Consider the following 23,774-nt stretch of genomic DNA (forward strand, 5'->3'; position numbering starts at 1 on the left):
TTGTGTTTTACGTTTATATATTTGGAACTACCATATATTACATAATTTACACCTACTCAGTATTGTTAACAGCTAGTTGATTAAAGTAGACCCTAAATAGTTGTAGAAATTAGACCAAAGTTGTTCAAGCATCGTTTTTCTACATATTTATATTTTTTTCTTATCTGTATGAAAGTAATAACAATAAAATATGCTAGTAATAAAAAAAAGAAATAAAATAAGTTGAAAAACGTATTCTGTTGTGTCGATGGTGCTCCAACTAAAAAGAGGAAAGAGATTAGCAAACGAACAAATGGAGGATGAAAGACGGTTTAATCATGAGAAGCGGTTTCCAGGAATGCAAAATGCCAGAGAACAGTTTAATGAAACACATGACACTCATTTTGGTTCGCATACTTCAAGTAACACCCCATGGCCAATGAATCAAAATGTGACAAGTGGTAATTTAATGGGGCAGCAAGAGATGAATGCTCCAAATCCGAGATGGAGAAATGAGTCCCACGTAAACCCCACAACCGACCATTTTAGTCCGACAAATTCGGAGCATGTGCCTTTTCAGGCTTTTGGACTACGACCTCCTGATGTTCAAACTCCTTCCCTTGATGTCAGAATGCCAATGAATAACACAAGGCAATTAAGTTATTTTCCCAAGCAAACACATTTTGAGCCGTTCAACCTCCGTTTTCCACATAAAGCCCCGAATTCCAACTTTCCCGTTCCGCCAGAAGATAGAGGAAATGCAGCTGAATATGAACATCCATTTCCACATCAATCTCTATCCCAGACAGGTCCTCCTCCATTGGATGCCCACAGAATGAACCCTATGCAGCCACCTGTTAATTATTCATCAAGGCATTCTGGTCCAACATCTATTCAAATGATGCACGCACAACCACCTGTACGTCCCCCACCATCTCATCCACCACCTCTTCCACTACCATTTTCTTTACCACCACCAAGACAGGCATCTCAACAACCACCACCACTCCTAGTTGGCCCAAATGTTATGTGTGCGCCCCCAGCAACACAAAGTGTTGGTCACCCAGATGTGTTGTATTTTCAACATAACAAATTAGCGGGACAGTCAAATCGGACCTCTATTGATCATCATCAACATGATCAAGGGATGTTATTTTCCAATAAGCCGACTGGTCAATGTCAAAAGGACATTGATGAAAGATGGATTGCAAATTGGCTGATTGGAAGATTGGGTAAAAAAGCTACAGACGCTAAAAAGTTGAAGGTACATACACCGTGAAACCCTCAAAACTGGACCCTTTGATCAGTATAGATTTAGAATCTCTACTACATCCAGCCAGTGCACCACGATTGGTACATCAAAGGCCATGGTATGTGATATCCTGTCTATGGGATGGTGCATATAAAAGATCACTTGCTGCTAATCGAAAAGAGTAGCCCATGAAGTGGCGACAGCGGGTTTCCTCTCTCAGTATCTGTGTGGTCCTTAACCATATGTCCAACGCCATATAACTGTAAATAAAATGTGTTGAGTGCGTTGTTAAGTAAACCATTTCCTTCCTTCCTCTGTACTAGACTTACTACTTGATTACATAAATGTCCAGTTTAGAAGGGTTTCACTGTACATATAATATCTTACCATACACAATAATAAAATGTAACATATACATAAAAGACCAGAAAAAACTAAATTCAAATGATCTGGAATTGGTGTTGGTCTTTCAGACAGGACAAAACAATTTGTACAGGGTAAACAGGAATTTGTGCTGTAACTGAATAAAAAATGTAACTATCACTATACTTGGGTTTGTCAAAATAAGCCAGCAATGAAGCAGTCTTTAACATTTGGATCACCTCACACGCATAACCACCTTATGGGCTTACGGTGATCTTAATGCTTAGTGAAGCATATGATATTCAAAAACATGAAGCCCTGTATATATGGTACATGTCTTATTTGTGTGGTACATAAACTTTCTTGTACTTGTAGATCAGTGAGAAACATGAATTTCTTCAAAACAGCATGGTCTTAATATATAATGTATGCACTGGCACAGGAAGTGGGGAGGGCAAAGAGGGGTATGTAGCAGCAGCAATGTTTTTATATATATTTATATATGTGTGTGTGTGTGCCCCCTTCCCCACACTTTTTGGCACCTTCCTATGCCAGTGATATACCGGTTGTATACACATTTTTTTGTAGATATATGAGGCCCATGACATAATTCAAAACAGCATGGTTTTGCTGGCAACTCTACAGAAACAGAAGAAGCTCCTCCAGACCATTTCCGATTCAGCAGACCCAGCAACGTGGCAGCATGAAATGATGGTTGCCGAGGCAACTAAGGTGAGTCTATATATATCTAAAATTGTTTTCACTGTATAAACCGTTTTACAGGCATTGGAACAAACACATGTCAGGGCTTCTAGATTATGGTTGCCCCACTCCCGTGGCTAGTGATATTCAATGTTCGGCTAGTAAATAACTATTATTGCCATGCCCGATGGCTAGTGATTTGTTTTTAGGTCCAATATTGCAGTTAAGTCTATTTTGTAAATATGAATATCCTGCCCCCACCCCACCTCCCAATGTTGGTGGTTTTAAGCTCTACGTCCCTCTTTAGGTGACATATCTGACTATTACTATTATTTAGTAAAACTGTATTAACTAAAGTAAAGTAGGGCTAGTGAATTGTTAATCGTGGCTAGTAAATTTTTAAAAGCACTGATCCCATGGCTAGTGGATTTTATAAAAAAATTCTAGAAGCCCTGCACATCTATTGTATCATAAAACATCTACAGCACTTCATCTTGATAGACCCTCCATTTAAGGTGAGGTATAACTTTCGCTCACCATCACTCCCCTGAGACTAGTTCAAGGGGAGTAATTTTTAACTCCTCTTAGCATGTGAAATTATATTGTATCATGTCAGTATTGTAAAATATTAAATGGCTGTCCACGATCTACATGTAAGTTAGTTAATAACTCCTCAAATGTTTTTCATAGCGACGTCTGTTGTGACTACAGTATGAACAAAACATCTTTATTTTGCTCAAGGCCACCAACCGGTAGCATTAGAAGATTGTATACATACAGGGAACATTTTGTTTTCCAAATCTTGGTCAGCGATATTTCTAGTCCTGAACTGAGTTGAAAATTGATTAGCATCTACTGTTTAATGTGTTAAAATTGTATAACGATCTCTGAAACTTGTGTAGCGAATCATGACGTGATACTGAACAAAGTGTTCCCTAACATATAACTATTAAATATATATATACATACGCCAAGATTGCAATATTCATATCTCTATATTAAATATATGAACATAAATAGATACCATTTTAAAAAAATCAATAACTTAAAATAAAGGCAAATGAAATAGGTTTTCAGGAGGAAAAGTTGCTATTTATAATGTTAATAAATTCACACTGTTTTAAAGAGTACTGACACGTTTGCAGTTGAAGAGTTCGTTAATTTTAATCACGTTAGGTATCACAAATACTATTTATTGACAATATGACAGTATGTATTCTACACTATTTGGTCTAGATAATGGGGTGAGTTGTCATGATGTTGTCTTCTACCAGTGGTTTGTACAGGAAGATGCTCAGTGCTCGCAAACGACTTAACAGCTTGACTGGTACCATCATCTTGTATCATATCACATTCATCTATGCTCAAAACCCAACCTAGCAAGTGACTGATTGAATGGCGTCTTGAACATTTAGGGCTAGCTCTGGCACTCGCCAAATTCGCCAATTGTGAATTTCAAAAATAATTGGCAAATTTGATTTTAATTTGGCAAAATAGTTTCTTGTAGTAATTGCAATTTTTAAAGTTTAATACATAATTTGGCAAAATAGTTTCATGTAGTAATTGCAATTTTTAAAGTTTAATACATAATTTGGCAAAATAGTTTCTTGTAGTAATTGCAATTTTTAAAGTTTAATACATAATTTGGCAAAATAGTTTCATGTAGTAATTGCAATTTTTAAAGTTTAATACATAATTTGGCAAAATAGTTTCATGTAGTAATTGCAATTTTTAAAGTTTAATACATAATTTGGCAAAATAGTTTCTTGTAGTAATTGCAATTTTTAAAGTTTAATACATAATTTGGCAAAATAGTTTTATGTAGTAATTGCAATTTTTAAAGTTTTATACATAATTTGGCAAAATAGTTTCATGTAGTAATTGCAATTTTTAAAGTTTTATACATAATTTGGCAAAATAGTTTCTTGTAGTAATTGCAATTTTTAAAGTTTAATACATAATTTGGCAAAATAGTTTCATGTAGTAATTGCAATTTTTAAAGTTTAATACATAATTTGGCAAAATAGTTTCATGTAGTAATTGCAATTTTTAAAGTTTAATACATAATTTGGCAAAATAGTTTCTTGTAGTAATTGCAATTTTTAAAGTTTAATACATAATTTGGTAAAATAGTTTCTTGTAGTAATTGCAATTTTTAAAGTTTAATACATAATTTGGTAAAATGTTCTGCTGACCCAGAGCTAGCCCTGATTTCATGACTATTCAGGAGTTTGTCAAAGGACAAGTTATGTGTATGTGATGCCTTGTCCTTGGGAAAGTGCATATAAAAGATCCCTGGAGTTGATGATAATGGGGAAAATGTAATGGCTTTCCTGTGAATTACGGATGTATGATATCCAGTAGGCTTATTATAACTGATGATTAATAAATGTTTAGTTTGCAGACAATTATCTTAATAGATAAAAATATTAATCTCTGGTTAGGTGTTTTTCTGATGTATGTATACAGTATATGGGACAGTTGATGAGTGGATAAACTGTATTAAATAAATGTGTGTTCAAGTTACGGATGTCCTAATCAGTTAAAATAGTATAATATAGTTAAAATACTTGTTTGTTTGATGATGTAGATGCAGTTGTGTAATGAACAGAAGAAGTTAACAGACGAAGCCGTAGACAGCTTAGAACTGAAACTTCTGGCAAGATCAAAGAAAAGGGTTTGTTTCTTTCTTTCTCAGTCATTCAAAACTAGGAATTAATTGACACCTGGAAGATGTATTTTGATTAAATTATAACCATAAATCTTCTAATGCAAATTAATAAACTATGGAAAATACCTAGAGCCATGACGGAATACAGTGAATAATTAATCAAGTTGATATTCATTACAACGTCTACTGAACTTCACTGAAAACACAACACCCAATTTTAAGTTGTTATTGTATGTGTGAGATTGCTATAAAACACAATAACCGTAACACTTGTACACAATTTTAGGGTTATTTATTTCCCACCAGAATCCATCCATTCATACAAAGTCAGTTAAAGGCTCCTCTTATTATTTTCTTCTAGTATTTATTTTGCAATTGCAAACTTGACTGGTGCATTTTCAGTGGAATTCAGAATATTTTGTATAATTAACCCTTTCCAGATGATAAATGTAAATGGTCCCTGCATTTAGCATACAATTTGTACTGGTAGCATCTTCACCAGAGTTACATCCCTTTACTCAGAATTGTATCTCTTCACAAAAATCTCATATGTGTTAATGGTTATACAGTGAAAAATGTCAGGATTTTTTCCGATTGTCAATTGTGGCAAGTAAACTAAAGTTATGTAAAATTCAGGGATGTGAGAGCTACGCATAAATGTGCTTTTCCATTTCGTCTAAAACAACAAAAACATGATGTTCAATACTGTTGACCACACAAGGTTCATTTGCATGTTTTCACGGTTTCAAGTTTATGATGTGTGCCTTATATTACAGTGTTCGAACTTAACGGTCGCCCGATCGCCCCATGCGACTGAAAACGACGACGGGCGACTGAAAACCCACAGTAAGGTTGCCCGCCTGGCGACCGATTTAATTTTTTTAAATTTAAATCAATAATTAATAAATAAATAAAAGTACAGCTATGTAGCCTACTTTGCACCATGAAAAAGTGTAGGTCTGCTTTTACATATAAACATATGCCCAATATAAGAATAGGTGTACGGTAAGTTAAGTGGCATGTAAAATTGGGCACAAATTCATGTTGACAAGATTCAGCCCTGGTTATGTGTACACGTCATAGATCGTATTCACTGAACATTATATTTTAGGGGTTTTTTTAAATTATTATTTCATTGAGATGGGGGGGGGGGGGGGGGGGGGGTTATACCAGTGCTCAACATTTGGTGAACGCAAGCATCTTTGTTTGTTGGAAATTATATAATCGGAAATACCACAAATGTATTGCCAGTGACAGTGGGGAGTCACAGTGGCATGTCTGTTATTTATTTAAAGAGTGGGTTGGTTGTGCAGGAAAATACTCAAAATAAATGTTTTCTCTTATAATCTGTTGCAATATTGTTGTTTTTTTTAGAAAATATTATTCGGGCAAGTGAAAATAGATCTGGGCAAGTGAAATTGCTTTCACCACTTGCCCGGATGGCAACTCAAAAAAAAAAGTTTTAAGTGCAGACACTGATATTATATGTTATAACCAGTTTAGATTTGTTAGCATTGAATGCAATTTTTTGCAGTTCCAGGGGTTGCAAATAACAATTTTCCTTCAGGGGCCCTCCCTGGACCCCGGCCACAGTAAGCTTTTTTGTTCCAGCTCCTCTCACATCCTTGAAAATTACACCCCAAGTCTCTGTCAGGTTTTCTCAGCAGTTATATAATGAATGAAATGATGGTGAAAGGTCTGACGGTTGTTGTGAATTAACAAAGGATAAATTTGTTTGATTGCTCTGAAACACTGGTGAAATTACCAAAACTGTTAATGTATGTTAAAAGTCTTTAAATAAGCACTGTCTGGGGAAAAAAATAACTTGGTCTTGAAAGGGTTAAACAATCTTGACTTAAAGGTGCAGTCTCACCTCCCTATCCAACAACATGTACTTCACTAAATTAATTTAAACACAAAGACAACTACAGTTTTAATATACTAATCCATATGTACAAAATATATGTATGATTTAATTATCAGTGGGTATTGTCAACTACATTTGAAGGCTTATTGTCACATTTTTTGGTGTTTACTACATTTTGTGTATTTTTTGTGTTTTTGTCTTGCAACGGCAACAACATGAACATTGCTTTTATCCCCAACATTACGTTGTAAACTATAAATCCTAGCCCAACGAAACTTGATTAAACTTTATAGTTGCACATCACCTGTTTATCTTCATCTCAATGCAGGTTCATAATGCAGCTGTAATTGAATATGTAGCTGTCAGTTCATTCATGAAGGCTATTATAGGCACCACACCTTCATTTCCCAAGTTGTTACTTTGTATAGTGGCACTGGCCTAATACATGTATATAGAGAATACGACTTGAGTTATTATTTTCTATCACTTATCTTCTGAGTTGTTTTGGAAAATATTGAATGTATCTTAATGAGCTGGAATCTAAGATTGACGACAGTCAAACTTTGCACCCTTGTTTTGGCTTCGTACACAACAAATATAACCTTCAAAATTTACAGTTGGATATGTTTTATTTATTGTACACGAAGCCAAAACAAGGGTGTGAAAAGTAATTTTGTTGACCTTAGGATATGTTTTCAAAACAAGTTATATAACTTATACGATAAATTGTATTCAACAGCCATGAAGGTGTTTTGGGGTTGGGTTTTTTTTCCCCACATATCCCCAAAAACTGGTTTAAAATAAATTTGAACATTTTTTTAAATAAAATTTATTTACTGTGATTGCAGTTACAAGTAGCTTTTCATCACACCTTGCTGCCTGTTGCAAAAAGAGTAGCCTATGTGGCGACAGCGGGTTTCCTCTAAACAGTGTCAGAATGACCATATGTTTGACGTCCAATAGCCGATGATAAGATAAAAAATCAATGTGCTCTAGTGGCATCGTTAAATAAAACAAACTTTACTTTGATGAATGGTCGGTCTGGGATCAATCCCTGTCGGTGGGCCCATTGGGCTATTTCTCGTTCCAGCCAGTGCACCATGACTGGTATAACAAAGGCCTTGGTATGTGCTATCCTGTCTGGGATGGTGCATATAAAAGATCCCTTGCTGCTAATTGAAAAAGAGTAGCCCATGAAGTGGTGACAGCAGGTTTTCTCTCTCAATATCTATGTGATCCTTAACCATACATCTGACGCCATATAACTAAATAAAATGTGTTGAATGTGTCATTAAATGCTATATAAGTAATGGCTGTGATGTCCAGGTCATAGCCATGGAGCATATATCCACAGGTCTCTAAAGTGATCTCCAACATATGTTGCTATATAAGTAATGGCTGTGACGTCCAGGTTCTAGCCGTAGGGGCATATATCCACAGGTCTCTAAAGTGATCTCCAACATATGTTTCTGTATAAGTAATGGCTTTGATGTCCAGGTCATAGCCATGGAGCATATATCCACAGGTCTCTAAAGTGGACCTCTAAATGTGACATGTCATATAAAAACATATTTTATGTCAAAAGTGTGTCGGATAAGAATATACAGTATTTAAAATGGTTCAACTTAAAGGAAAGCTATGCATGTTTTTGGTCATAACCTATTTCAATCAAATGAATTACCAGTACCATAACTCATGATTCTGAGTTAAGACAATCTAACAGGTGGGATAAGTCAACTCGGACTGAGTTCCCAGCCATAAAACGGTTTGCCTTTGGTCAAGACATACGTTTCCATGGAGCAGTTATTACATCTGGTCTTGGAGGGAAAGTTAGTTTTTTTTTGGGGTGGGTAGATGGAATTACAGATTTCCAGATATTTTTACATTGAACTTCATAAAGATTTATTATAATTACGTGATGGTATATGCAAATTTTAAGCACTTTTATATATTATGTTCGATATTTTCTTGCTTTTAAAAAAACAAAATTAGTGTAATATATAGTCTTTATATAGTGTTACTAGTTCTGTAATTTGTTTAGTTCATTGTTAAACTTAAAACACTCTTAAGTTTTTCATCTATCTCTATTTAATTTATTTTAACACTAATGAATCAACCATTAGATTTTACATTACATATTTCTTCCTATTGATTTTTCAATTACATGCATTCATTTCAAAGGACCAATTACAGACGATCTTTAGATAATGGATTCCGTTTATAGATTCCTGATCTAGATAATTCAGTAATGTTCAAGGAAGTTACAAATACCAGTAATATGATGGAAATGAAGTGGAGCCTTGAAACGATATGACTTTTTCAATACAGGGGCGGGATGCAGCCCAGTGGTAAAGCACTCGCTTGATGCGTGGTCGGTTTAGGATCGATCCCCGTCGGTGGCCCCATTGGGCTATTTCTCGTTCCAGCCAGTGCTCCACAACTGGTGTAACACAGGCCGTGGTATGTACTATCCTGTCTGTGGGATGGTGCATATAAAAGATCCCTTGCAGCTAATCGAAAAGAGTAGCCCATGAAGTGGCAGCGAGTTTCCTCTCTATATCTGTGTTCCTTAACCATATGTCTGATGCCATATACCGTAACTGTAAATAAAATGTGTTGAGCACGTCGTTAAATAAAAAAATTCCTTCCTTTTCAATACAATAAAAACATCAGAGATGGCATCGTGGGAGTTTCTTGATCAGAAAAGGCATGTTGGTTACTGAATTAATAAACACTTGTATATGAATCAGTAGTTTAGTCCTTTGATTAATATTAAGGTTGTAAAAAGAAATTACCATTATGGCTTGTCAGTAAGGATGAAAAACATTTGTTCTAACCAGAAGTTTGGTTTGTTTAATCATTAATGACACCACTAGAGCACATTGATTGATTTATCAGCTATTGGATGTCAAACATGTTGTCATTTTGACGTATAGTGTTAAAGAGGAAACCTGCTACATTGTTCCATTAGTAGCGAAGGATCTTTTATATGCACCATCCCACAGACAGTATAGCACATACCACGGCCTTTGATATACCAGTTGTAGTGCACTGGTTGGAATGGGAAATAACCCAATGGGCCCACCGATGGGGATCGATCCCACACTGACCATGCATCAAGCAAGCTCTTTACTACTGGGCTATGTCAGTCCACTGCCACTAGGCTAGACATTTTTCAAAGCAGTCGAGCTGGTCACCAGATTAAACAGTTGTTGACAATAACATCATTCTTGATGAAAGAAAGAAGTGTTTTATTTAACGACGCACTCAACACATTTTATTTACGGTTATATGGCGTCACACATATGGTTAAGGACCACACATATTTTGAGAGGAAACCCGCTGTTGCCACTACATGGGCTACTCTTCCGATTAGAAGCAAGGGATCTTTTATTTGCGCTTCCCACAGGCAGGATAGCACAAACCATGGCCTTTGTTGAACCAGATATGGATCACTGGTCGGTGCAAGTGGTTTACACCTACCCATTGAGCCTTGCGGAGCACTCACTCAGGGTTTGGAGTCGGTATCTGGATTAAAAATCCCATGCCTCGACTGAGATCCGAACCCAGTACCTACCAGCCTGTAGACCGATGGCCTGCCACGACGCCACCGAAGCCACCGAAGCCGGTTCATTCTTGATGAGGAAGCTATCCAAATATTACACTCCAATTAAAACAAAGGACCCAGAATTTGCAACTGGTTACAATCATTGTCTTGTTAACACCTGTGTACCCTGTCGGGTCGAGTTGCCTAAGTCCAAGGCAAGAGGCTTTTGTGATATACAAACTGCTTTAAATAGCATAAAATGTACTGTAATAATCTATAAATGTATTAAATATATTTGTTGTTGACTGTTCAATGTTTTGTATCCAGTAACTATGAAAGACTGTAAAATTAAAAAAAAAAGTTTCAACCTTTTTTGTTGTGGGAGTTAGCAGAATACTAGTAGCTACCATACACCGGTTATTTCTAGAGCCAGTAGAGGTCAAATTCATCCAATCAGCGACGATGTTATTAATCATTTTGTCTAAACGTGTGCCAGTTCAGGCTGTCAAACACTTCAGCGGTGTCATCTTTTATTAATTTTCAGGACACAGTACTGAATACTCATACTTTTTATACATATATGGGACTTGCTAACATTTATTCCTTTTTCAATATTATTTATTCCATTAAGTAAAATATACACAATTTGTGGGTTTTTTCGCTGATGTGTTCATTGATTCAAGATAAAACATACAAACGTGCCACTATGATTTTTAAAAACACTATTTAGCAAATATCACCTTTTAAATGTTTTTATATTTGTTTAGTTTTATTCCTTTCTCCCCACCCCCACCCCAGGTAGTGATGATATCACGTGGGACCGATTGACAACTTTATTTCCACCCACCCCCCACCCCCACCCTCGGTAGTGATGACATCACGTGGGGCCGATTGACAACTTTATTTCCACCCATCCCCCACCCCCACCCTCGGTAGTGATGACATCACGTGGGCCGATTGACAACTTTATTTCCACCCACCCCTGCTGGAATTCATCAGTAATTACAACCACAATGCACATGTATTTGTTTTCTGTTTCAGTACACACAACAGGACTTACTGTTTTCGTAACTGTTTGTCAAGTTTTGCAGTGTCTGCCAGCTGCAGACATAATGCACACTTACTATATGTATCCTTGCTTTGTATCCTTTATTACTTCTTCACAGTTATACCTTGTATTGGCAAATATATATACATTCCAGGGCCGTAGCTAGGATTTTTTGTTTGGAGGGGCAACTGAGTAGTTAATAACTAATCTAAAACTCCGTAAACAGTTAATAAGAGAATTTTTCTTTAAGTTTCTATAATTTTTTCTGCTACCCCCCCCCCCCCCCACACACACACACACACACACTAGGTATGGCCCTTGGATTTCCCAGAAACTATTGTTTTCTGTACTGTGTTGGTAGCCTGTTAGTAAAATCATGGAATCAAAATTTTGTTTCTCATTATTATAATTATATCAAGTACGACTATTCAATGGAACCTTAAAACAGTTTCCGATTGGTTCCCATGATCACAAGGCACAGAACCGAAAAAAGAGTTTCCCAAGAAATTTGAAATCCTATGGTCTGACATGTACTAATTAAACATTAACAAAGATGAAAGTGGGTTAACTACGAGAGAAAAAAAATCCAGAACGTTTAATATTATCCGGTACTGAGATTTGTCCTAGGGTTAGGGTTGCATAATGGTCTACATTGGCAGCCTCCATTCAGAATGTCTTATTTGTTTGCATTACCATAGTTTGACACCCAATAGCCGATGTATTTTTCGTGCTGGAGTGTCGTTAAACATTCATTCATTCATTCCATTCAGAATGTATGCTAAGCATCAGCCAAAACCTTATCGTAAGTTTTGGACAGAATATAGAACATTTTGGACAAACACCAGAATACTGGGAAATGTTGTACAGATGATTAAAAATCCAAAATTACTGAACATCTTTCATCTGTGTTAACTTTTGGATAAAATAAAGTTAAAATCATTAAAAAAATGCCAAGCTGTAGTCAAATATCAGGAGATGACCATATATATTATGTTTTCATTTCCAATAAAAGGCTATTTCAATTTTATATAAAATTATTGAAAATCCTGCATTAAAATTGCTTTTTGGCTAAAAAAACAAAAAAACAATCCTAGAATTTAGTATTAGTGATGTAATTTGGTAGGGATTTCCTCAAGTGGAACTGTGTAATGATGTACTGTAAAATGATCAGGAATGAGGTCTTGTAATATATAACAATGTAATCTTTGTTTTCGAATAAAGTTTGGAAAGTCATGTGTCAAAGAATGTATTTGAAATATTTTTTGACAAAACACAAGAGACAAAATGTTACGAGCTAAATCAGACTTACCAGTGTTCACTCCAACTACCCTCCATATTCGCATGGAAAATTTTAGAAGAGCAGGGAATTGATTGCCTTGCAATAAAATGTTTAATAAATTTTATTAGAAACTTCAGGTGATTGCTCATCTAGCACATTTCAGGAGACTAATTTTCAGCTCACTTTGATTTTACTCATGGCAATCCAATAAATCCTGGTATGGACCAAACTGTTGAATCAAAATAGTGACCTTAAAGGCATATTGTCACAGGCCACTTACTTATTACAGCGTTGAAAATTAACATGAATACCATGGTCGCCAGCAGGGCCAGTTGAAGACAAATCTTACTGGCCCTTCTCAAATTCAACTAGCCCTTCAATTTAACTGCACAGCGAAAATCAAAACTAGAATTTTCTTTGTTGAAGAATAACCATGTATTATAATTGCCATGTATAGAGTCAGTTTGCGTCAAAAGGAAAACGATGAATTGGCATGCAACTTCATAATGAATAAAGTTCAAATTCATATTTAAAAAACAACATTAAGTTTTAAACCCATACCAACCCAAATAACATTTTTTGAAAAAGAAATCCATTATATATAGAATACTAAACGAGCTTGCCTGTCGTATCATTTTTATGAAATGAGTTTACAGTTTTGGTATCTGACAAGCGTTGCATTGTCTCTGAAGTAATCTAGAATGCAGTACAAAGAGACTAACGCCTTAAAAGATAGAAATGCCCGTGTTTTGGTAAATTAGTCTGGGAATAGCAGTCCTCTTTATGGCGGTGCAAGAGGGATGAACTTCTCAGGAGTGGCTGTCCTACAGACAAGGCACTAGATAAAGATTGATAGAATCATCCACCATTTTGTGCAGAGATACGGCCCTGATTTCGTATTATGGTTTTGTCGTTCAGATTACCATGGATGTTTCATGAATTGCCTTAAAACAGTTAACCTATGCAGTTTTATATAAAAAAAAACTAAATTTTTTTTTTTTTTATTTACATTAAACTTCAAAAAAGGTTATTTCACATGGTATGGGTTTACAATTTAATAAATTAATATGTTTGTATATGAATTTTATATTTACATGCCAATTAATTAACGTTTGGAATAATCCTTGTAGTAATTGAAATTTTCATTGTTTGTCTGAGTTAAAACTACAAGATAAATTTTGATTTTGTCCCAGACTAAAATACTAGTAAGCTAATTAAATATGATTAATTTGTGCCATAACATTTAATAATGTCAAAAAGTAGGTCTATTAGATAATTATGAGGTGTTCATTCCAATAAGCTGATATTTAAAAAACAAAAACAAATTCAAGTGTCTGCAATACGTTTTGAGCTATTGAGCTAAAATAATAGAATTTTGGCAATGATCCATAATTGAAAAACTAATATTGCCAAGATGGTTGATTTGAATGGTTCAGTTAAGATTATGTGATAACTACATTGTAGATTTGGTTTCCAAGCATTAATGTAATTTTCATTTATTATCCATTTTTAGAGATATAAGGTCCTTAAATCTGTGACAGTATGCCTTTAAGAAACCAAGTATAGGTGAGTAGTTAGTTTTGTTGTTAGGTCACATACTGTGTTCTTTATAAAGGGCTTGGTACATGGACGGTTGTTACTTCTGAGGTGATTAAATCATGGAAATAAACATAACTTAGTATCTTTTTGTTATGAATTCTTTATTTTCTTCACACCAGTACCTGTATCATGTCAACTTTCCTCCCATTGTAGGAACGGATAAAGAGGAAGAGAAAAGCGGATTATGAAAACAAACTGAGAGAGGAGGAGAATCGCGAGTTAAAACACCAGGCCATTGATAAGTGGAGAAGACAAATAATACAGAAAAACCTTGAAGAAAAGCAGGTGTGATATTTTACTTTTTTTATTACCTTATTATAATTTATAATTACCTGTTTTCTCTGTTTTATTATATTTCAGTTTTGGACCAGGTTAAAGTGTTTTTTTCAGCACCATTTCTTTTTTAAATTACATGATTAAAACTTATTATTCAGTTGCTGTGTCTAACTACATGTAATGAACTGGAAGAAACTTTTTTTTTTGTGTCTGTCCCTCTCTTTGTCTGTCCCATATAAATATTTTTGACTTTTTTTGGTAATGGCTCTTTTTTTGGTAATGGCTCTAAGATATTCAGCAGAAATTTTGTGTATAGTTACAAATCAGGTTTGACTTCAGTGTTCGAGATTAACGGTATCCCGATATGCCGGGGATACCAGAATTTAATTTTGGATACCAGACTTCAAGAACCCAGTATCCCACCGGGATGCCATATAATACTAAATTCTCAGGTAGGATACCAGATTTTGAAATGTCAGTATCCAACTGGGATACTGCCCAAAATTTTTAATCTCGAACACTGGACTTTCATAGCAATTTACTCCTTTAGCACAAAGTTATGGCACTTGAACTTGGGAGATAAAAAGGTTTTTGGGCCTGGTAGGGGACATGTATTGCTTTAGCAATAGTCTCAGAATGCTTGTTAATTTAATACAATTATTTTGTAGAACAAGGAGATTAAAGCGTCAGCCGATGTGTTCTTGAGTGAAGTGCGGAAGAAGTTATCAGATGTTAAGAAGTCAACAGATCTGTTACACACACTTCAGAAGTTGAGGAAGATTCGAAAAGATTTTGCAGAAAAACAAGGTGAGCTGTTTTAACTTGATATAAACATTGAGCATTCAGTTGTGACAATTGATAAGAGAATTGGTTACATCAGTGTGCATTTCATTTTAATTGGGGGGGGGGGCGAGATGTAGCCCAGTGGTAAAGCGCTCACTTGATGCACGGTCGGTTTGGGATCAATTCCCATTAGTGGGCTTATTGGGCTATTTTTAGGTCCAGCCGTGGTATGTGTTATCCTGTATATTGGATGGTGCATATAAAAGAATCCTTGCTGCTAATCAAAAAGAGTAGCCCATGAAGTGGCAACAGCAGGTTTCCACCCTCAATATCTGTGTAGTCCTTAACAATATGTCCGACACCAATTAACCATAAATCAAATGTGTTGAGTGCGTCGTTAAATAAACCATTTCCTTCCTTCATTTTAACTTGATGAGTGTTACACCCACCAGTTAAGGTTCAACAGGCTATCGTGGGCATCAACATCTCAGCTCTCTTTGTTAATTGTTACTTGTGAACAAAAAATGTATGTGGTCTTGCACCTTCCATTGAGCTGTTAAAACTCACTTTGGTGAAAGAAGAAAAAATGTTTTATTTAACGATACACTCAGCACATTTTAATTATGGTTATGTGGTGTAGGATATATGGTTAAAAAAAAGGTAAAAAAAAGTTTGTTTTGTTTAATGACACCACTAGAGCACATTGATATATAGTTAAGAACCAGACAGATATTGAGAGAGGAAACCTGCTGCTGCCACATCATGAACTACTGTGTTCAGTTATATACAACATGCCACTGACAGGACATACCACAACCTTTGTTACACCAGTTGTGGAGCAGTCACTGCACACAAAGAAACTGCAAGAAAATAAATCTGGTTATATTAAAATACACTGTATATAGCTGTGTTCCTAAGACAACAGTATTTATATGATATTTCGATTAATAAGTTTATCTCCTTTTCTGCACCAACAGTGTTCTGGTTTGTTTGTTAGTTAGTTGCTTTCCTTGCTGAAGTCTTCAGTTTTTCTAACAAGACTAAGTCCATTCATTTTAAATATTACTGCAGATATAAGTAAATATTGATGTTTATATTGTATAATTAGCATACAAAACAAAAATGTACATGCATACCCTTGAATGCATACAGCCATGACAGATGTCACTTTGCATGTTTGCCATCCTTGTAAAGTAAAATGTCTGACGTCGACACTGATTGTCACTGACTGACTTTTATACAATGTATTCCAGGTCGCTATTCCTCGGTAGTCTATGATGAAGATTTTCACAAGACAGTTGACAATTTGACAAAACTGCTGAAGAAACAACAAGACTTGTATCTGGAAGAGGAGAAGACACTGAAGGTGAACATATCTGTGTTATAGAGAGGTGGACTGTAGCTCAGTATAGGGCTCTGTGTTATAGAGGGGTGGACTGTAGCTCAGTATAGGGCTCTGTGTTATAGAGGGGTGGACTGTAGCTCTGTATAGGGCTCTGTGTTATAGAGGGGTGGACTGTAGCTCAGTATAGGGCTCTGTGTTATAGAGGGGTGGACTGTAGCTCCGTATAGGGTTCTGTGTTATAGAGGGGTGGACTGTAGCTCCGTATAGGGCTCTGTGTTATAGAGGGGTTGACTGTAGCTCCGTATAGGGCTCTGTGTTATAGAGGGGTTGACTGTAGCTCCGTATAGGGCTCTTCTGGGAGGCAGTGGGTCTCGAAGAAAACACCCTTGGGTTTTTCTCCTGTTTTATGCAGTGCTTCAGGACTGGAACATCAAAGGCCATGAAGTGTGCTATCCTGCTTATGGAAAAGTTCATATTAGATTCATTAGGTAGTTTTTTTCGGTAGAGTAGTTATATACTAGCAGTGGGTTTCTCTCCCCCCCCCCCCCCTCCCCCTCTCTATCTCTGTCTCTCTCTCTCTCTCTCTCTCTCTGTATTTTGTCTTTCTGTCTGTCTCTCTCTCTTTTATCTCTCTCCCTTCTCTGTGTTTTTGTGTCTGGCTCTCTCTCTCTCTCTCTGTGTGTGTGTATGTATTGCTTTATAAATATATCCCAATGGTAATGCATTCTACTATTCAAGCACCAATCTAGCAGAAGAAAGGCAGGGGGTGGGGTCTCAATAAATTGCCTCATGAAGTTTCAGTAATATTTTAGAACTAATTCAATTAGACAGAATGTCACAAAAGCTGTCAAGAAACCAATTTGTTTATGGCCAGCACTTGATCAGTCAATCTTTGTTTGGTTTTCAGCTGGCTTTATTTTACTAATGCCAGAAAATATTTATTATTGCTTTAATTTTGATATAACAATAACACGCGAGTGTTTGGGACAGTGTGTGTGGTAAACTAGGACCTCTGAGATTTATTTTAGAGCATTATAAAATTAAAATATAACATATATAATATGGCCTGTATGAAATAATACAGCACGGGGTGAGTGGAAGGTTTGGGACAATGTGTGGGGAAAACTAGGACATCTGAGATGTATTTTAGAGCATTATAAAATTAAAATATAACAGAATCACGAGCTCAGCCTCAACTAAGTGGAAAATGAGATGATCGTACATACGTCTGTCTCTTGAAAAATAATGTGCGATATTTTGGTAATTTTATAGGTGTATTTTTATTTAATCTGCAGGCTGCTATTTCCAGTCCTGAAAGTGACTTGTGATTATTATTTGTGTTTTTCAGATTATGTTAGAAAACGACTGGGTTGAAGCTCTCGAGAAGGAGAAAGAAGAAAAGGAATACATTGATTTGGAGAAGCAGAGGAGAGAACGGAAGAAACATCAACAGATGTTATTTGGAAAACAAGGTCAGTATAGTTTTACCGGTTACAGTGTTACCTGTTACAGTGGCTGGTCAAATGTTTGAACTAATCATGTGACCATTTTACATCAACAGTGACTGGGAAAATATGCGAAAGTAATCATGTGACCATTTTACATCAACAGTGACTGGGAAAATGTGCGAAAGTAATCATGTGACCATTTTACATCAACAGTGACTGGTAAAATGCATGAAACTAATCATGTGACCACTTTACATCAACAGTGACTGGTGAAATGTATGAAACTAATCATGTGACCACTTTACATCAACAGTGGCTGGTGAAATGTACGAAACTAATCATGTGACCACTTTACATCAACAGTGACTGGTAAAAGTATGAAACTAATCATGTGACCACTTTACATCAACAGTGACTGACTGGCCTCGGTGGCGTAGTGGTTAGGCCATCGGTCTACAGGCTGGTAGGTACTGGGTTCGGATCTCAGTCGAGGCATGGGATTTTTAATCCAGATACAGACTCCAAACCCTTGAGTGAGTGCTCCGCAAGGCTCAGTGGGTAGGTGTAAACCACTTGCACCGACCAGTGATCCATAACTGGTTCAACAAAGGCCATGGTTTGTACTATCCTGCCTGTGGGAAGCGCAAATAAAAGATCCCTTGCTGCTAATCGGAAAGAGTAGCCCATGTAGTGGCAACAGCGGGTTTCCTCTCAAAATCTGTGTGGTCCTTAACCATATGTCTGATACCATATAACCGTAAATAAAATGTGTTGAGTGCGTCGTTAAATCAAACACTTCTTTCTTTTTTTTCAACAGTGACTGGTAAAAGTATGAAACTAATCATGTGACCACTTTACATCAACAGTGACTGCTAAAATATACGAAACAATCATGTGACCACTTTACATCAACAGTGACTGGTAAAATGTAGGAAACTAATCATGTGACCACTTTATATCAACCGTGACTGGTAATATGTAGGAAACTAATCATGTGACCACTTTACATCAAGTGGCTGGTAAAATGTACAAAACTAATCATGTTACCTCTTTACATCAACAGTGACTGGTAAAATGCATGAAACTAATGTGACCACTTTATATCAACAGTGACTGGGAAAATGTAGGAAACTTAATCATGTGACCACTTTATATCAACAGTGGCTGGTAAAATGTATGAACTAATCATGTGACCACTTTACTTCAACAGTGACTGGTAAAATGTATGAAACTAATCATGTGACCACTTTACATCAACAGTGACTGGTAAAATGTACGAAACTAATCATGTGACCACTTTATATCAACAGTGATTGGTAAAATGCATGAAACTAATGTGACCACTTTATATCAACAGTGACTGGGAAAATTTAGGAAACTTAATCATGTGACCACTTTATATCAACAGTGGCTGGTAAAATGTATGAACTAATCATGTGACCACTTTACTTCAACAGTGACTGGTAAAATGTATGAAACTAATCATGTGACCACTTTATATCAACAGTGATTGGTAAAATGTACAAAACTAATCATGTGACCTCTTTACATCAACAGTGACTGGTAAAATGTACAAAATATACAAAAATCACTATTGTATGGCTTGTGGGTTTGAAATGTTTTGAAATTGGAAATTGATTTCCCTGCACATTAACAAATTGTAAACAGTGGTTCTCTTACTATAGTCTACAGGGCCGTAGCTAGCGGGGGGGGGGGGGGGGGGGGTGTTATCCGGAAAGCATTATAGAAACTTAAAGAAAATTATTTTCTGAACTGTTTAAGGAGTTTTAGACTATTAACTACTTAGTTACCCACCTCAAACAAAAAGCCTAGCTACGGCCCTGGTCTATCTAAACATTACAAAAATGTATCTTTTAAGTTAATGTTTTTAGGGTAAGTAATTTTACTCTCCAAACTCTAAGGCAAAAACCCTGTACAATTTCAATACTTATTCTTACTTTTAATATCTGAATGTAAATTTAAATTCCTATTTTGTAAAGATTTGTTTTCTAAAATATCGACAATCATAATGATTAGAACACATAAAAACTAATTAAAAGCAACTCATATGGGCTTACTACATGGCAAAGAACTTTATTAATTATTAACTATCATTAATTTCAGCATTCAATAAAAGCAATATATTTACACATTAATACTTATTTTTGTCTTTATGTTGCAGAAGTCCCATCACCCAGCGATGATCTGTATCCATTTTATCAGTATTATACTCAAGCCAAAAAGAACTTTGATGCCCTAGTTCAAATCAGGTTGGTCAACTTTTTTTATAGTTGTATTTATCAATTTTATGTGTAAATAAACAAGAAAGTGATTCTTTTTCATATATTAATTTTATGCATTGTCACCTCCTAAGTCATAAGCTATTTCTCATTCCAGCCAGTGCACCACGACTGGTATATCAAAGGCTGTGGTATGTACTACCCTGTCTGTGAGATGGTGCATATAAAAGATTCCTTGCTGCTAATCGAAAAGAGTAGCCCATGAAGTGGCGACAGCGGGTTTCCTCTCTCTATCTGTGTGGTCCTTAACCATACATCTGACCTAATATAACCATAAATAAAATGTGTTGAGTGCATTGTTAAATAAAACATTTTTCTTTCTTTCATCTTGATCTGACCCTACTTTGACTCCAGGGTTAGAATTTGAATTGGATGTGTCTGCATGTGCGTGTACATGTGAGTGTAAAATGATATAAGATAAGAGGTCATGATAATTGTTTTTTAAGAGAGAAAACTCAGTTTCTTTCATATTGAGCAGTTCTAACATACAGTAGAGTTTTTAAACACATTCACATTCCAATAATATTTTCATTGAATATTATAACATTTATTTGTGACACGAAATTTACAAAATATAATAAAATTAGTTTCATACGGTTTTTTTTTTTACTACACACAGTTTTAGGTAATGTGTTAATAGTTGTTTAACGTTCATTTTGCAGTCATTGTGTTAATTGTTTTGTGATATTGTTTGTTTTACAGACATGGCTGGGATATGTACCTGGTTCCAGAATCATTCCCAGGACGTAGCAGGATCCCAGATGGCTGGGTGTTACCATGTGACCCTTCCAGTGACACATGGGCGTCGGCTGTCAAACACTGATAGTACTAAACATTGAGTGACATTACAGTCTACTTTCACTTTCATATTGATAATAAAATTTCAGTGATTGTGAACACTGATATTAGTGACACTACAGTCTACTTTCACTTTCATGTTGATAATAAAGTTTCAGTGATTGTGAACACTGATATTAGTGACACTACAGTCTACTTTCACTTTCATGTTGATAATAAAGTTTCAGTGATTGTGAACACTGATATTAGTAACACTACAGACTACTTTCACTTTCATATTGATAATGACAATGTTTCAGTGATTGTGAACACAGATATTAGTGACACTACAGACTACTTTCACTTTCATGTTGATAATGACAATGTTTCAGTGATTGTGAACACTGATATTAGTGACACTACAGACTACTTTCACTTTCATGTTGATAATGACAATGTTTCAATGATTGTGAACACTGATATTAGTGACACTACAGACTACTTTCACTTTCATGTTGATAATGACAATGTTTCAATGATTGTGAACACTGATATCAGTGACACTACAGACTACTTTCACTTTCATGTTGATAGTGACAAAGTTTCAGTGATTGTGAACACTGATATCAGTGACACTACAGACTACTTTCACTTTCATGTTGATAGTGACAAAGTTTCAGTGATTGTGAACACTGATATCAGTGACACTACAGACTACTTTCACTTTCATGTTGATAATGACAAAGTTTCAGTGATTGTGAACACTGATATCAGTGACACTACAGACTATTTCACTTTCATGTTGATAATGACTAAGTTTCAGTGATTGTGAACACTTGATATCAGTGACACTACAGACTACTTTCACTTTCATGTTGATAATGACAAAGTTTCAGTGATTGTGAACACTGATATCAGTGACACTACAGACTATTTTCACTTTCATATTGATAATGACAGTGTTTCAGTGATTGTGAACACTGATATTAGTGACACTACAGACTACTTTCACTTTCATATTGATGATAAAGTTTCAATGATTGTGAACACTGATATTAGTGACACTACAGACTACTTTCACTTTCATATTGATAATGACAATGTTTCAGTGATTGTGAACACTGATATTAGTGACACTACAGACTACCTTTCACTTTCATGTTGATAATGACAATGTTTCAGTGATTGTGAACAATGATTTTAGTGACACTACAGACTACTTTCACTTTCATGTTGATAATGACAATGTTTCATTGATTGTGAACACTGATATTAGTGACACTACAGTCTACTTTCACTTTCATGTTCATAATGACAAGTGTTTGTGATCGTCAGTTAAACATTGATATTAGTGACACTACAGACTACTTTCAGTTTAATATTGATAATAAAATGCAAGTGATTAGTTGTCAGACACTAATTAAATATTAGGTGAAACTACTTTCACTTTTATATTGATGTAATGAAGTGATACTGAGGTGTCATGTTATAAAGCATGTGGCATGCACCAATTTCGAATATGAAAAGGGTGTACATTGCAGACTAATTTCACTTCAATATCAATATACTCCAGTGTCAAAAACTGATGATAATGAACACAGGCAATGGATTGACATCTCTCGTGTTACGGAGGGTGAAGGTCACCTCTACATTACATGTACTTTATTACAGCCCACCACTCACCCTATGCCACCACACTCTCACCATACACCCACCACTCAACATTCACCACACACACCACTCGCCACACATCCTACCCCACCCCCTGTTATTATTAATGTGCTCCGAGCACTGATAATATATTATTTGAACACTTGAAATTCAGAATATTCTAGAGGGAAGCATGCTCCTAAACCCCCGTAACATCTTCAGGCTCTCAAATTGCCATCCTCTGGCCAATTCCACTGGCATTGCTCCCACCCCACCCACCCCCACTTATCAATAAACTCTGAGGCCCCTGAACTGATCGGGTGATCTCTCCCCATGTATCATAGTGCATGCATTGTTTTTGATAATTAAAAACAAAAAATGTCATACCCTACAAAGGCATGCATTACGTAGGAAGTAGGAAACTGTTTTTCTCAAAGTACGTTAAGTGTCCATTATAAACTTGCTTCCTAAACAATACATTAATTTCATGTGGAAAAAAAGAAGAAAAAAAGTACGTACTTTGGTAACTAGGGTGTGTGGCTTTAACCAGGCGTGGATTGAGAGAGCCCAAAACCCGTTGTTTTTGAAAGGTCCATGACAGGTGGACGGGATAAGCGTCTTACAACGAGTTTTAAAAATATCTAACTAGCGAAAGCGATTTGATACGTTTTTAAACAACGAGTTGTAAGATAAATGGTATTTAACGGACACGAATGTTGTATTCTATTTCTTGCACTACATATCCAGATAAAACGATTTTAAAATAAATTTAAATGCCATTTCCAACGAAAACCTATTTACGACCCTTGCGCTTATAGCTAACTTGAGCATGCGTCACAAACAAGTAAATTTACGGTTATCGTGTACGTCACGAAGTCGTCGATTCGA

The 23,774-nt window shown here is 35.8% G+C and overlaps 1 protein-coding gene across 2 annotated transcripts; it reads left to right on the forward strand.

Annotated features, from left to right (window-relative positions):
- The first annotated feature begins 284 nt into the window (after positions 1-284).
- LOC121385557 (programmed cell death protein 7-like) lies at positions 285-23,774 on the forward strand. 2 transcript variants are annotated; one of them, XR_005959549.1, is made up of 10 exons: positions 285-1,243; positions 2,183-2,326; positions 4,887-4,973; positions 14,461-14,592; positions 15,252-15,390; positions 16,620-16,732; positions 18,060-18,183; positions 20,342-20,429; positions 21,162-21,339; positions 21,409-23,774. XR_005959549.1 is itself a non-coding variant. In XM_041516276.1 (9 exons), the coding sequence occupies exons 1-9, from the start codon at positions 293-295 to the stop codon at positions 21,280-21,282; spliced, it is 1,899 nt and encodes a 632-aa protein (XP_041372210.1). In that variant the 5' UTR covers positions 285-292; the 3' UTR covers positions 21,283-23,774. The 2 variants fall into 2 exon arrangements, 1 of the variants encoding a protein (XP_041372210.1); XM_041516276.1 differs by having other exon boundaries at positions 21,162-23,774.

Source organism: Gigantopelta aegis, chromosome 2 (assembly GCF_016097555.1).
Source record: "Gigantopelta aegis isolate Gae_Host chromosome 2, Gae_host_genome, whole genome shotgun sequence".
In the NCBI taxonomy this organism is placed as follows: domain Eukaryota; kingdom Metazoa; phylum Mollusca; class Gastropoda; order Neomphalida; family Peltospiridae; genus Gigantopelta; species Gigantopelta aegis.

What these genes read in the sequence shown, in the direction of transcription:
- LOC121385557 (XM_041516276.1), top strand. Translation starts at nt 293, where the DNA reads ATGGAGGATGAAAGACGGTTTAATCATGAGAAGCGGTTTCCAGGAATG. An exon ending in AAAACCTTGAAGAAAAGCAG is followed by an intron (nt 14,593 to 15,251) that starts GTGTGATATTTT and finishes ATTATTTTGTAG; the next exon opens with AACAAGGAGATTAAAGCGTC. An exon ending in AAGAGGAGAAGACACTGAAG is followed by an intron (nt 16,733 to 18,059) that starts GTGAACATATCT and finishes TGTGTTTTTCAG; the next exon opens with ATTATGTTAGAAAACGACTG.